At 41.7% G+C, this 14516-nt stretch overlaps 1 protein-coding gene across 7 annotated transcripts in view; it reads right to left on the reverse strand.

Annotated features, from left to right (window-relative positions):
* casz1 (castor zinc finger 1) overlaps positions 1–14516 on the reverse strand; it is a 234454-nt gene that overhangs the window by 19496 nt on the left and 200442 nt on the right. For 4 of the 7 annotated variants that reach the window (XM_017708217.2, XM_037541359.1, XM_017708226.2 and 1 more), the window contains 6 exons: positions 13929–13994; positions 10533–10613; positions 9499–9589; positions 6044–6208; positions 3643–3815; positions 2360–3222 (listed from right to left, as the gene is read on the reverse strand). In XM_017708217.2, coding sequence (XP_017563706.1) covers positions 2360–3222; positions 3643–3815; positions 6044–6208; positions 9499–9589; positions 10533–10613; positions 13929–13994 — 1439 coding nt within the window. The remainder of the gene's footprint in view (positions 1–2359; positions 3223–3642; positions 3816–6043; positions 6209–9498; positions 9590–10532; positions 10614–13928; positions 13995–14516) is intronic. The other 3 variants (XM_017708234.2, XM_017708210.2, XM_037541360.1) reach the window with 1 other exon arrangement.

Genomic DNA, 14516 nt, shown 5'->3' on the forward strand with positions numbered 1-14516 from the left:
CAGGATGTGTGGATGTACTAGTATAACGTTAGGCTAAAAACATAATATAAACAAAAACTCAGACTTACTTTGCTCTGCTTTAAGCTTTAGCTCAGCTATATCTGCTTTTCTCACATCTCCAGCAGGAAATGTTTCTGTAAAAGTAGTATAGTTTCTTGTAAAACATCTCTCTGATGTGAGCTTCTCAATCAAGCCTGACGCTGTAACTGTTGTAACATTTAAGGTGGAATGGGGAAAATTCAAACTTCGTCACTTTTTAGTGTGTGACAGCTTCTAATTGCAGAAACAGCTGGAGCGCTAATAAATGCAAATAAGTCAATTCATCTCAAAATCACCAATGTTCAACTTGTTGTTCAAGATTGATTTTTAACATAAAATCTAATTCTGCCTTGGAGACACAATAGGGCTGTACAAGAGCCACATATTGCTGACCCAAGGTTTAGGCCCTCTGGAAGTACAAGTGAAAATATGCCAGACCCCCTTGCTGAAGCGATCACCGTAAAACTGCTTTATACATGGTAAATAAATGTTTAACTTTATTCTCAATACTACACAGCTTTCTTAAGTCCTTTTAAAATCAAATGCAAGTTCACTAAAAGCATATCAGCTCTATAATACACCTAAAACACACATACAAGTAGAGCAGCCCAACACTCACACACATACCTCTCTGGAGTGCTGAGTCATTTCTGCTTCAACAATTTCAGTTATTTCCCCCCCCTCTATATCAGTCTGCATAAAAAACTGCTTTATACCTTCAATTTCTCAACTTAATTTTATTCAGGCTCCATTTGGTCGGAACGAGTGCATGCTCAGATAAGAGGCTGATGATGAGGAAGCATGTAGAACACAGACTCTGGGAACCTCCTGAGAATACTATTAGAGGCGGCTTTACAGGGGCCGCTCACTACCACTACAGCACTTATCTGCTAATGGATTGTGGGTATCAAGGCAATGATCACTGCAATAAAGGGTCTAGGGCAGCAAACCAGCCCCTCAATATTTGCCCTAATCCTGAAATCAGAGATTTGTGTACTGTCTGTGGACCAAATGAGCCAATGGCCCATGAGTGCCCTTTTAATGTCAGACAGAGAGAGAGAGAGAGAGAGAGAGAGAGAGAGAGAGAGAGACAGACAGACAGATAGACAGAGACAGAGAGAGGAAATGATGGTGGTAACAAAAAGATAGGACAAGCTAGCTTGTTCTTCCTTTTCACAGATTCTTCCACAAGTCTTTCTTATTCTTTCTAACAAAAATGGTTAGAAAGGCTATTCCAAATACTTCCTATGTGGAACACGAGACACAATCCCTTTTTTTTAGTTTCTGCTGTACCATTGCATTTATGCAGACTATGTGTATAATTAGTCTTGTTTAATAAGGTTTAATACAGAGCAATACGTAAAATGCTGAATAAAAATTGCTGAACTCAAAGTTTTTGAAAGCATTTTATAATATAGCACTACTGGTGTTTTGCTGTTCCAAACCTTACAAAAATGAAATACCATGATGCAAATATCCTGTAGTGTGAAAAAGTATTGTTATGTTAGATTTTTCTCATATTGTGCTCCCCTAATAAGATCCTCATATTGTTCTAAATGCAACAACCATAGAATGGTGTAAAATCGGAATTTATATGAGGGCAGCACGGTGGCATGGTGGGTAGCGCTGTCGCCTCACAGCAAGGAGGGCCTGGGTTCGATTCCCCGGCCGGGCGGTCCTCTCTGTGTGGAGTTTTCATGTTCTCCCTGTGTCTGCGTGGGTTTCCTCCCACAGTCCAAAGACATGCAGTCAGGCCAATTGGACGTGCTAAATTGCCCCTAGGTGTGAGTGTGTGAGTGACTGTCTGTGTCTGTCTGTCTGCCCTGCAATGGACTGGCGACCTGTCCAGGGTGTATCCTGCCTTCCGCCTGAAAACCGCTGGGATAGGCTCCAGCATCCCCCCGCGACCCTGACGGAGAAGCGGCTTAGATCATGGATAGACGGTATTTATACGATTATACAGTTGATTGGTATTCATATGATTATATTATTATATAGTTGATTATATAGAAGAGGATATTATATATCCTCTTTATGACTCTCAGATATTACTGTCTTAGTCTGATCAATACTGGACAATGTATACTGCTGCATCAGTCTGTCAATGTCTTGCACTGTAGCATATGTCTATGTTGTTCTGATTTGTACTTGTTTTTATAGGTGAGCTGCACCATTGAGAACTGTGAGAAAGCTCTTCCTCATGCTGTTTTGGTATAATCGCAATGAAGTTAAGTTTAATCGAGTTGAGCTGTAGAGAAGAATGATATGTTAGCTCATTCAGTAACCTCTGGGATGCACAAGTGTGCTGCAGTGTACCAACCTGTCTCTGGATTGCTGGCAGGGTTGAGGGCGGCAGCAGCAAGCCTGGCCATCATGGGGGATATCAGGCCCTTACTGGCAGAGATCTTCTCCATGATGGAGGAAGCAGCATAGGAGCTGGGTGTGGAAGCAGGAGGCAGCTCCCCTGCTGAGCTGGAGCTTGGGGCCTGGGAGTCCCGGGGTGTGGAGTGCACTCCGGAGCTAGCTGCAGAGATCATGCTGGCAGCATTGGGCGGGAGCTGTAAGGGCAGCCTGGGCAGGAGTGGGAAGAAAGGGTTGGAAGCCCCACCCAGGGCGCTGCTGGCCATGGCCAGGGCCACTGGCATGTTGCTGGGCAAGGCCTGGGACAGCAGGGTGGACATATGGCTGGCCGGGGGCAGGGCTGTGGTGGGTTTGACGTTATGGCTGCTGGAGGCCACTGCGGTGGTGGGCGTAGACATCAGGTGTGGCAAGGTGGAAGAGGGCTGCTGCTGGGTGGTGGGCGAGGCGCTCAGACTAGAGTTCTTGCTGCTGATTGCTGAGAAGTCCACCAGGTCGTCATTGCTGGACTCCTCCTGCTCCTCCTTGGGCAGCAAGAAGGAGGACGTGAGACCCAACACTCCAGACGAGCGGATGTGGCGTCGCTCATGTTTGCGCTTGTGTGAGGTCATCTGGCTGGTGGAAGTAAAGGTGAATCCGCAACCCTGGCGGATGCAATGGAAGTGGTTGGTGGCCTTGCTGTAAACGCAGCCCTCATACTTGCACTCTTCATATTTGTAGAACTTCTTGAATCCATCCTTGGCATATGCGTCATCCTTAATGTGATAGCTCTTGTGCTTCTCAATGTCGCACTTGTTCTTGAAGGTGAAGGTGCAGCCGGGGCGTCTAAGAACAGTATATAAGAAACAAACGTTGCTTTCTTTACTGTTGCTTTATATAGATAGATAAGGCTGCACAAAATATGGTTTGTTATTGTTACTGCAAAGTTGTCCATTGCCACACTGATATCTCTTAAAAGATCTCTTATGAAAATAAACCCTAGAACTATTAAAAACGTGTTTCCTGCATGCTGTGAGCATCTTGACCAATCAGTTATTTTGGTAATGCAAGCCAGTCTAACTATGTCACATTATTTATTCTCCAGTGCATTATTATTTCAAAGCATATCACAATCCTAATATTAGTCTAATTGTACTATATGTACAATATGTAAACATAATGTGCAGCCCTAATGGATACTTTCCAGATACCTACTGACTAGCACTGACTAGGGGACTGAGGACACAGCAATGTAGTTGTCCTCACCTGCAGTGGAAGTGGGTGGTCTTCTGCCCGTAGAACTGACAGCTCACAGTGCCGCAGTCTTCGGTGGCGCGGAACCTCTGGAAGCCATCGTTCATCAGCTGTGCATTCTTCTTGTGGAAGTTTTCATGAGTCATGACATCAGACGTGCTGGTGTACACCTTGTTGCAGCCCACCTGATGGAAATGGAAGAGAAAAAAGGTACTTTCACTAGAAGTGGAGCAGAGGCGGACGACAAAGTGCAGTAAACATTGTGGGTTTCAGAAGGTTGCAGAAGAGGAAAATGAGTACTATGCGAAGTATATGTTGGTGGTTGGATTTCTCTACTCTGCAGGGGCACTGGAAACAACACCTCTGATACAAGAGCAAAAAAAGGTACTTGGCGAGGAACTTGATGTGGGGAGCTCAGAAACTTCTGACCTAAAAAATGTACTTGAAACATTTCTCAAGATCTGAGGTTTGTTGAAAAGGGGAACAACTCATGAAATATGAAAACCAAGCTTTCACACCTAAGTGAGAAGGCAAACAAGGTGACAGTGCGATTTTCAATGAACAGGTAGTGCTGTTCCAGGTTGCATGGGCATCATTCTGATGCAACTTCAATCACACAGTGTCATTAATATACAAATATTATCAAGACTGTTGACACAACATATTGAGATTCATCCCAATAAGATTAGGCTGGAGTCATGTATATATATATTTTTTTGAAGTTATAAATGACATCTATAAATGATTCAGCTAAATGATGTCAGAAGTAGGACAGTTACAGGGCAGTGGTACAAGGTTCAACAAGATCATCTCATCTTAGCCATGTGACTGCACCTATGCTTTTGATTGGTGACTGCACATAGCTAGACGAAAAATCCATGTCTGCTTGGTGCAAGCAGATGCAACTGGGTCTTTTAGGGGCAACTGTAGTGCAAACAACAAAAACAGCACTAAACCTGCATTGTGTAAGACCGACCTTAATAACTAAGGCAAAGCAACTGCAACATAGTGGGTTGGCGTGTGGTTAGAACCTTCTTCCATTTAAGGCTTTCCCCACATACAGCTCTGTAGTAGAAGACCACTGTCTCTGCCTTGCTTTAACTTGCAGAACAAATGTAAGAGTTGGGGTGAGGGGGGGCTAGGCACAGAGTCTGTCACTTTCTTTAGTCTGAACTGTTCTGTTACTCAACAGCAGCACTCAGGAGCCCTCTGGGCAGCAGGGAAACACAGACTAATGTTTGAATTAAAACCAGCAATTGTATATCATCCCTGGCACTTTTCAGCCGTGCAAACAGGGCAACTTCACCATATTGAGTCAAACAATGAAAAAAATGCCACTCTGTTTTTTTTCCCTGTAAATCAGGAGAACGGGTGCCAACATCTGCTGGTTCTCAGAGCTGTTAAAACAAGAGCTGAAATGTCTAATAACAATTACGCCGTTAGGGGGGTTTAAAAAGAATATATCTTAAGCCATCTGCCCCTGGACGCTGCTCCCCACGGTGAGAAAGCACTCAGGCCAATGACACCTTGAAAATAAGCAGATGTAAAAAAATTAAACAAATCCGGTGGGATATAATCTTCAACTCTCCGCTTGGTACTAAAAGATGAAAAATGTTGAGTTTATATAAACAACTAACTGAATTTTATCCATGCCAATTAAGGAGTGAGAGAGTGTGAGGAGAGCTTAGCGCTGTGTCTTGTTCCTACGTTTAATTGGTCTTTTATTTACTTTATGACACCTTTTGTCAAGCGAATGAAAACTGCTCTTAAATGGTAATTCGGAAAAATGGAAAAAGTCAAAGTCCTGTAACTTCCTTTTATAGACCTAGGTAGGCCACAGGATCTTGAAGAGCATCTCGATTTGCCTCTCTCTCCCTCTGCCTATAGTTGGCATGGGAGAGCAAGGCTTTATTCTTGAGGCTTGTTGTGTGTGACTATATTCCATGACTGGCACTCCATGCCATCTGATATAGTGACTATAGTGTGTCATTGAGTAGACATGAAATCCTGCCATTCTGTGGTGGGATCTTTTACCCTTGAAAATGGACACTACACATTCTTTCCTTGCTTTTTTTCAAGAATTGTGGACCAAATCAGCATTAAATGCTTTATTCATACATGCCTTGCATCATTAGCAACTTAGACCCACAAATTCATGTACAAATAGTCACTGTAGAGTAAAAATATGTTACTGACAACAACAAAAGTCTATTGTATTTTGATATTTATTTTGTCACTTTTCTGAAGTAAGTGAATAAAATGAGGTAAACTGATCTCTATTTGCTACACGTGTAGCATACACTTGATTTCCACGGACACTGCCTTCATGTTTGAAAGCACTTGCAATGTTCAACTTACCCACTACAAGTAAATCTGTGTTAATGTGCTTGTGTACAGTAATGCTGGTGTTTACCTGCATGCAGTGGTAGTGGGTGCTCTTGCCGTTGAGGTGGCAGCCGTGGTAGTAGACGCTGCAGTCATCCAGTGGACTGAAGCGCATGAAGCCGTGCTGCAGGGAGTTGTCCCTCTTCTTGTGCATGTTGTAGTGCCTTATAACATCCTGTTTACTCGTAAATCTCTGTCAACAGCAACGTAGAGCAACAGGTTACTGAGGAGCGGTGATGGTGGTGGTGTATGTGTATGGAGAAGGTGTGGGGGTGTGCTGTACTGTAGAAAACTAGCAACATGTTATTTTATCAATCAGGCAACAGCTGCACAGCATGAGAGCCAACTCGCAGCCAACTGAGGGGATGATGTATGTGCCCAGTGCAGGAGATCCCAGGCTGGGATAGCTAGCATGTGAACTCATGTTAATAAGGATAATAATAATAGGTTTCAATTGTATAGCACCTTTCTCAAAAGAGTCACTTTACAACAGTCATGTGATACAATAAAAGTAACAATGCACAGGCCAACAAGAATAATTTGCCAGTAAACAAACTATAATAATAGAAACTAAATAACAGAAGCAGATGCTAAATTACAAACAAAAAAAACTCTTTTTCTCTTTATTCCCCCACACTCTTAGCACAACTAAAGACCTGACAAGCACTCTCCCCAGCACTTCCTAACACATTGAGCACAAGAACACTCACAGCCTGCCTGCATATTTCCATCCGAGTTCCTAGACCCGCATCTTTATTACTTTTTCTGGTTTTTAATTAAGACGGATCACTTGACATGCAAGATCACAGTTCTGATGTTCTCAGCTTCTGAAAAATTATGTTCCATGCAGATGGTTTCTCAAACGTGCACAGGGAAAAAGAGACAACAAACAAACAAACAAGCCAACCAAAAATGTTTCCCTTTTTAATTCCCCAGCTGAGATATGATTCCATTTTTAATTAAAGTATTAAAGCGTGATTTTCGTGCAGGGTTTAGGCTGTAATAAAAAGGAAATATGCTAAAATTCCCTCCTCAAAATGAAAAACCTCCTACACAGTGCAGCAGTGAGAGGGAAAAAACAAAAGGATGTGGGGGGAAAAAGCTGACTCCAGAGAGAAGCGCGCAACCAAATCTGCAGTAATTGGGCTTAAGCTGATGTTACAGGAACTGTAACAAGAGAAGCTGAAATCAATGAGCCCGTTCAGACATAAATCCATATTTTTCTACACAAATGTGCAACAGGAGACAAAAAAAGACAGAAACATATAAAACGCAAAAGCTAATTGAGTATATGTCAAGCTAATCTTACATACAGGGAAGAAAAAAATCTGTTAACAGAAATATGCACATCTCAGTTCAGCAGACATCGTGTCATATCCTCTTTCATATTTCAGTGGTTCAAAAAAAAGCTTCTATTGCCTGGTATATGGCAAAAAGACAACAGTGAACGTTTGAGGATGGCAGGTACTTGAGACGTCAAGTATTGCGATAAGCTGGTATTCAGGCATGACCCTGATGAGGAGGGTGGTAAACAAGAGTGAGGCAGAGATTGCAAATTCAGTTGGACTGGTCATAAGGGATTGTGAGGACCTGCTACATTTATTTTAGGATTCCCACTACTGTGCGGGATGAGCACAAGGCCATGAAAGGAGAGGCAGGGCCGGTGTCCTGGCGGAGGTTGGCAGCAGCAGGATAATATTCCACCACTGTGTCATGTAACATTTCATGAGTTATCACTTGCAAAAGCCTGCTCATCTGAGCCTCACCTTTCTACAAGACTAGGAACATCTACACAAGCATCTGGGATTTTAGCTTGTGTGTCATTGCCACAGTCACTGAGTCAATAAGAGGTTTGGAGGATAGCCTGATCAAATCATCCTAATAATGAGTGCTTTACAAATGCAATTCTCTGCAAAAAAAAGAAAGGTAGTCTGAGGAATTGTCTCCGCAAAGCCTGAAGCGAGCTACTAAGCTGAATAAGCATGTGTTTCATGCAACAGCTGTCTTGTCTACTTACAAGATTTCATCGTGTTTGCACTGAAAAATGTAATCAGTTGATTAAAAGTGAAGAGGGAGATTAAAACCAGAGAGATCTTCATAGAGTGGAGGAGCGCCGAGCAGCTTTTGGTTGCATAAGGATTTTTGACGTCTTCAACAAATCTGCCTGTATTTGCCTGCTCTTTTCCACCATATGCACGGGAGGCTCCAAGCACAGGAGCGTTCTGATCTGCTTAATGCTGATTTTGCTGCGCGGTACATGACAACTCTCGGGACATGGATCAGATTAATAATGTGAAAGGGGATTAGCAGTGGCCCTAGAGTAATAGGAGATGCCCTGAAGAAAAAAAGTCCTACAGGAGCCATCATTCTGAAGTAGTTACCATAAAAAAACAGAAATATGCGCTTAAATGAACTGCTATTCAGTGCATATAGCATGCTAGGCTTTAACCCATTAGGATTACGCTTGGGTCTACTCTGGCATAAGGCAAAAGTACATTCAAATCACCTCCACACACAATTTTATCGTCCACTCTTCAGCAGGTAGGAGGTAAGCAAGGAAAAAAGTGCTCTGACATTTCATACTCCAGCAAAGAGTTCCTGAGTTATGGACTCGTCCTCCCATCAGCCGAGTGTCCAGAAACCACTTTGCTTGTTTTCTCCGTCGGCGTTTTAAGCCATGAGGGACGGCTGTTTAGAGGCGCTCAACCATGGCTGTTAGACTACGACATTATTCGGGCCGCATTATCTCATTTATCAAGCTGTCGGGGCAGCAAGGAGGGTAAGGAGCTTTGTGTATTTCACAAAGGCAAATTTATTCAAGCCACAAATTTCTATAAAAATTAAATAAAATTGAAAAAATTGGTAAAAAGCATTAATGTTATTAACAATGAATAAAGGTAAATGGCCACTAATTAGCACTATGATTATTTTACTTTTATTAACTGTTAGCCATGTTACGATGTTTTGTTAAGGTGATGGAGTAGGGTAAGTTTAATGGTCATAGTTTTTCTTACAACTTTATTTGTATGAAATCTCACACAATCACTTCCTCTCCAAACTGTTGTTAAAAGCACATTTTTGGCTCAAAGGTGGTTTAACGCTTAACAATTCCAAGCGTTTTACATCCTAATGCTTATTAATCAGTTACTGCAGGGATACAAAGTGGCAGAGTTATTAATAGATGTATTAAAGGTTTGGTGCTTTCAGTGGGTCCTAGCCATTTAAAGAATCAAAAGGTCTGAGTGCTGATGAGTGCTGACATCACAACGAGGAGATAAAACGTGGGGTTTTGTAAAGTAAAAAGACTAGTTTCTAGCTTTTCTACTTTATATGGTATATGTTTATTTGTTATTATTAACTAGCAAGAAAAGCATGAAATTAAGATTGACAGGGTGTGTAAATACAGCATCAAAATGGTCTGACCATTTCAATTGGTTCTACCATTGATTTTAACTGTTTGTCTGCTGGAACAGGTAGGCTCACCTGGTAGTTGCACTCAGGGTCCATGCAGTGATAATGCTCCCTGTACTGATAGGCACAATGAACATGTCCACAGTGTTGGCTGCCGGAAAACCTGCAAGTAAACACAATTACCACAAAATCATTATACTTTCATAGTAAAGCAGACAAAGATATCAAAACCTGTAAACCTACTAAATGTTTACTGTAGCTTTAGGAAAAATAACATATACAACACAAATAGCTTTTATGTGCAATTAAAAACATAACCTTTACCAAATCTTCTGAACGAGTGATTTTCAGCCACTTTCTTGCGAGGAAGTGAAATGTGACCTCTATGCGCACAGGGCCGAGCTTTAAAGGGCAATTTAGCCTTTTATCCTCGACTGATAAACACCCTCACAGTGACAGAATCATCTTCACGGAGCACAGAGCCATTATGGGCGACTACAAACACGTAGAGAAAAACGCGATCTCATACCTGCCCACGCTTCCACAACCATGTGATTACAATTCACACTTCAGTCACAGCAATCTCCACCAAATTAGTTCCATTGGCTTCAGAAGCAGTAGGTAGACTCTTATTAAACTGTAACCCCAGACGTAATTCACTCATTTGCCCATGCTTTAAACCCTGCCAAATCAGCGCTCGGCACTCCAGGTTAACAGGCTGTGCTTTAATCAGGGAAAGGTTAGGCCTAATAGAAAGGTTTGAGTGTGCCTGTGTGTTATTTCCCCCCTCTTCACTCTCGGTGTCTGACTGGCCCAGCCTGCCGCAGATTGGCACTGCTTTAAAGAGGCCCATTTCCTGAGTGTTTACAGGCTGATTATAACCCTGACGATGATGACTGTTAAAAACCTCCAATTACAGCTCAAAACACACAAATAAACATTTGCACTGCCGCTGCCAAGAGCACCATCTGCTGAAGTAGAGAGAAAAAGGCTAAGTAATAGAATTTTTTCCTCGCGCACCCCTCGGAGCCCTGGATTATCCCAAGGCTGCTTTTACAGATCACACTGCTGAGTTCATTAAGCTAACTGAATGGCAAATCCACTACCTTTTAGCAGTCGGCGGTAGTGCGAAGGACTCGTGGGGTGGTGAGGGCTTCAGGTGCTTTTGGCTGCTTCTTAAAGGGCCCCTATCATGGAAAAACAAAGTTCTTTGCTTCATTGAAATAAACGAGTATACACTATACCAGTATCCAAATTTACCATTCAATCCCCACTTTACACAGTCCACATACGGTAACAAAACTTGGTTTGAATTGATAGTATTCCGATGACGTCACAACTGCGCTGCCACCATTTTGGTAGGCGACATCAAGTTGGCTCCACAGTGCAGTGGCGGTTTGTAATGATATAACAAAGCCATAACCGGTCGAGCAAAGACAGTAAAGATATTTTCTATCATTTTTTAAATATCATTTTTAGAACTTATTAACTGATACATTTGAGTGTATTATGTTGATGTTATTTGATTCATTGCTGTAGTGATAAACAAAAGGTGAAATTTAAATGGCTTAGATTTCCTGGTGCCTTACTAGTGTCCCATCCCAAATTGCATACTAGCACACTAAAAGTGTATGTAGAAATAGTGCATATACCTTTAGAAGTGCAGTCATTAGCGTAGTAGGTCAACTACAGAAGTATGTCATTTGGGACGCAGCAATAGAGAACTCAGTGAGATGCACTCAACAGCCGCTTTGCTTTTACTTGTTAAACATTACCAAGAAAAAGTTAAAGGTATTTGTTGATGCATTTCTAGAGCAAAGCTGATGTATTCGCCATCTTTTGTCATTTGTTCTACATTTAAGGCACCTCAGTGTAACTGCAGCACCATTTAAGGTGGAACAGAAAATTCAAATAAGAAGCTGGTGAACAGAGGCTAACTTAACATTTAAGGAGCTTACTATTTAAGAGCTTTGGCACCTTTGGTAGCCACTTTTAGTTGTTTCTGTAAAATCTCATTGATTGGAATGTTCTGAACCCTGGAGATGTGTAGCTTATATAAATCCAGCCCACCAATCTAGCTAATCTCCTTGTGGCGTTTTATAAAAACTGCATCTGAAGCAGCCACATATCTTTTCATGCTCTTTACGGTCATTCTGATCTATTTTGCTATTTTGCTTTTGGTCTTCAGCCACCTGCAGGGTTGTAGTAGTAATGGTGATGAGACAAGCTCTATCAGAGCTCAGTCAGTTAAAGCTTGCCTACCAACATGGCAACTTGGTCTTCTTAGTGATGCAATTGAATACTATGAATTCACTGCTTTTGTGACAACACAAAAAACAACACATTTACATATATCTGCCTATTCAGCCTACATCAGCCTACACAATACACACTGAAGTTACAAGAAGTGTTTCAGCGCAGATCGCTTTTTAATTATGCAAAATACAAGGTTGGCAATCAGAACCACATACAGGCACAATAACAAATACAGCATGTATAATTCAAAGGGATAAAAATGGTCATGTAATCATTAATTACATTTTTGATATGTAAACCCACATAAACATTAGAAGTGGACATGAAAGAGAAAATAACAAAATGCAACAAAAATGTAGGGTATGGGCTCATTGAAAAGACATTGTGTCCTGTATTTTGCCACTTTGATTTTACACATAAATTGAAAATATTAACTTTTATGACAATTGAGATAAAAAGAAATGGTTCAAAGTTACTTAATAATATATATTTTTAATTACATTAAAAAGTTAAGAAGGTTTCATCCCTCTCCTGAACAGTTTTTGTCAGATGGCAACTTAATATAACTTTACTATTGTTTTTTTTTTTTTTTTTTTTAATATTGTTGTTTTTTTTTTAAAGCAGTCAAAAGCACCTGAAGCTGTGACCGCATTACCACAGGTAGTAGTTTGCCATTTTATATTTTACAGACATGCTTCCAAAAAACCAAACCATTTCTAACCACTCTCAAGCACGACATGGTTACACACTCTCTGCTCCGCTCGGCCCTGTGTACATTGGGCCCCCCCTTGGGAGAGCAGCCCACCCCCTCTGCTCATCACCCAGCTGTATCACTTTGCCTCTGGACAATTCCCACTTGCCGCGTCAGGGGGCTAATGGGCCGCTGCTATTCAGCAGCAGATTAAATATTAATATCGCCACAATACAGAGATTGCCGCACGTCTCCCGTTACAATAGAGACACACTGATCAAAGTGCAGAGCAATGGTGGGTGCATGAAAGCATTTAAGAGGCAAAACTGCGACTAAACACTACTAGGGAAGCTCTTTAAACATCAAACTGTGGCAGAGCTCGGAGATAAAGAACTTTTTCCCCTTTTGCAAGGGGGGAAGGTGGGTGTAGACAAGTTTACAAAGCTGCTTTTTAGCATGAGTGTGCTCTCATTAGCGTGGAAGGCAGTGATGATCCTCCTCCCAGCCCCCCCAGCACCACAAACAGCACACCCCCCCACCAAGATGTACTAGGCCGCATTTGCCCTTTTTATGAGTCCTCATTTTCCTTTTTTCACCTCCTCTCTTCCCTTTCTTATTTTCCCCAGCACGGAAATTGAAACTGTATCTGGGCTTATCTGCTGCCTCCCCGCGCATCAACTGCCGAGATGTTTAGACAAATTTTATGCATTATGCAGTGCAAATATCAAAACAGTTCTTGGCAGTGCCAGCAGAAGCCTCATTAAAAATTCCTTAATTAAATCTTCTTGCAAAATGTAATCAGTCCAAGGAGGGTTTTTTTGTGCGCGCACGAGTAAGTGTGTGTGTGTCTGTTAGCGCCGGGGCTTTGATTTGTGGCCTTCATGTTACGGCTTGGGAGACTAATCATTTACGCCACAGCCTCTTTGCCTTTTTGAAACGGCTTTTTTCCCCCTCCCTCTAAAACCAGAATAAATAAACAAATAATAATAATCACCTTTCCAGTGTCGGGACAAAATGAACACAGAGGCCGATATGGCACTACACTGAATCTATCTCAATGCTTTGTCTGGATTTGTGAGTGGCTGTCATTTAGTTGATTCAGTGTCTTCATTTGTGGAGAAGGTATTGAAAATGAAAAAAAATGTTATCTGAGCAGCTAGTTTTCATAGAAGCACTGCTGAAGAGGGTACAGCTATGTGTGTCTGTGAACACGGCAGAGTCAGGTTCATGAAGAGCAGCTAATGTGCGAAATGTGTTTACAAACATTTCTCGATGTTTGCTTAAGATTTCACGGACTTAGCCATCAGTATACATAGAGCGCGGCGCTGGCAGGGAATACAGCACTGCCAAAGAAATTACTCACTTGCTTCTCTTTAATTCAATTAATCTTCCTTAGTTCATAAACCCTGCTTGCTTACAAGTAATTTATAGTCTGGGCACAAAACTTATTTTTGCCAATATACATACAACTTTATTAAAGCATAAAAAATAGCTTTGATTAGAAAAGAAAAAAAAGTGACACAAAATTTTTGGGGAGGGGGGAATATTTGCGTACCTGGCGATATATTTCTGGTAGACGTTGATGTCCTCTGTCACAGGTTTCTCCGGAGGAAGGCCATTCCTGTCATGGCACACAGAAAAGCAACAGGATTAATGACAACACGGTGGCGTTAATAATAACAAACTGACACAATATTCACTTACAAGCCATTTCAAAGTTTGTGCTATCAATATACATTTTCTAGGGGGGAACAGCAGTTTGATTTGGTGAATGCATCAGGGAGAGTATAGGCCCACATTGATACATGGCCTTCCAAAAATGAAAGCAGAGGGAAAAATGTTTCTGAATACATAAATGATTCATGTGCGTTTTTGGAGAGTGTACAAATGAAAAGATGAAGTGATGAGGAGAGTCAGACAACGGCCATATTCGTTTGTGTGCGAGTGTGTGCTTGTGGTTTTTTTCCTCTCGATTGGTTACGATTTGAAGGATGACTAAAGCTCTTATGGCATTTTGTTTCAGTGGATGAACAGTGGCTGCTGATTTTCCTGTTCTGCGTGTTTCACACAAAATTGCCACTAAAGCCAACAAGAGTAGCTCCAGGCAGCAGTTGACTTTGGGTTAAAAGTGGAGTTAAAAAGG

Source organism: Pygocentrus nattereri, chromosome 9 (genome assembly GCF_015220715.1).
Source record: "Pygocentrus nattereri isolate fPygNat1 chromosome 9, fPygNat1.pri, whole genome shotgun sequence".
NCBI lineage: Eukaryota > Metazoa > Chordata > Actinopteri > Characiformes > Serrasalmidae > Pygocentrus > Pygocentrus nattereri.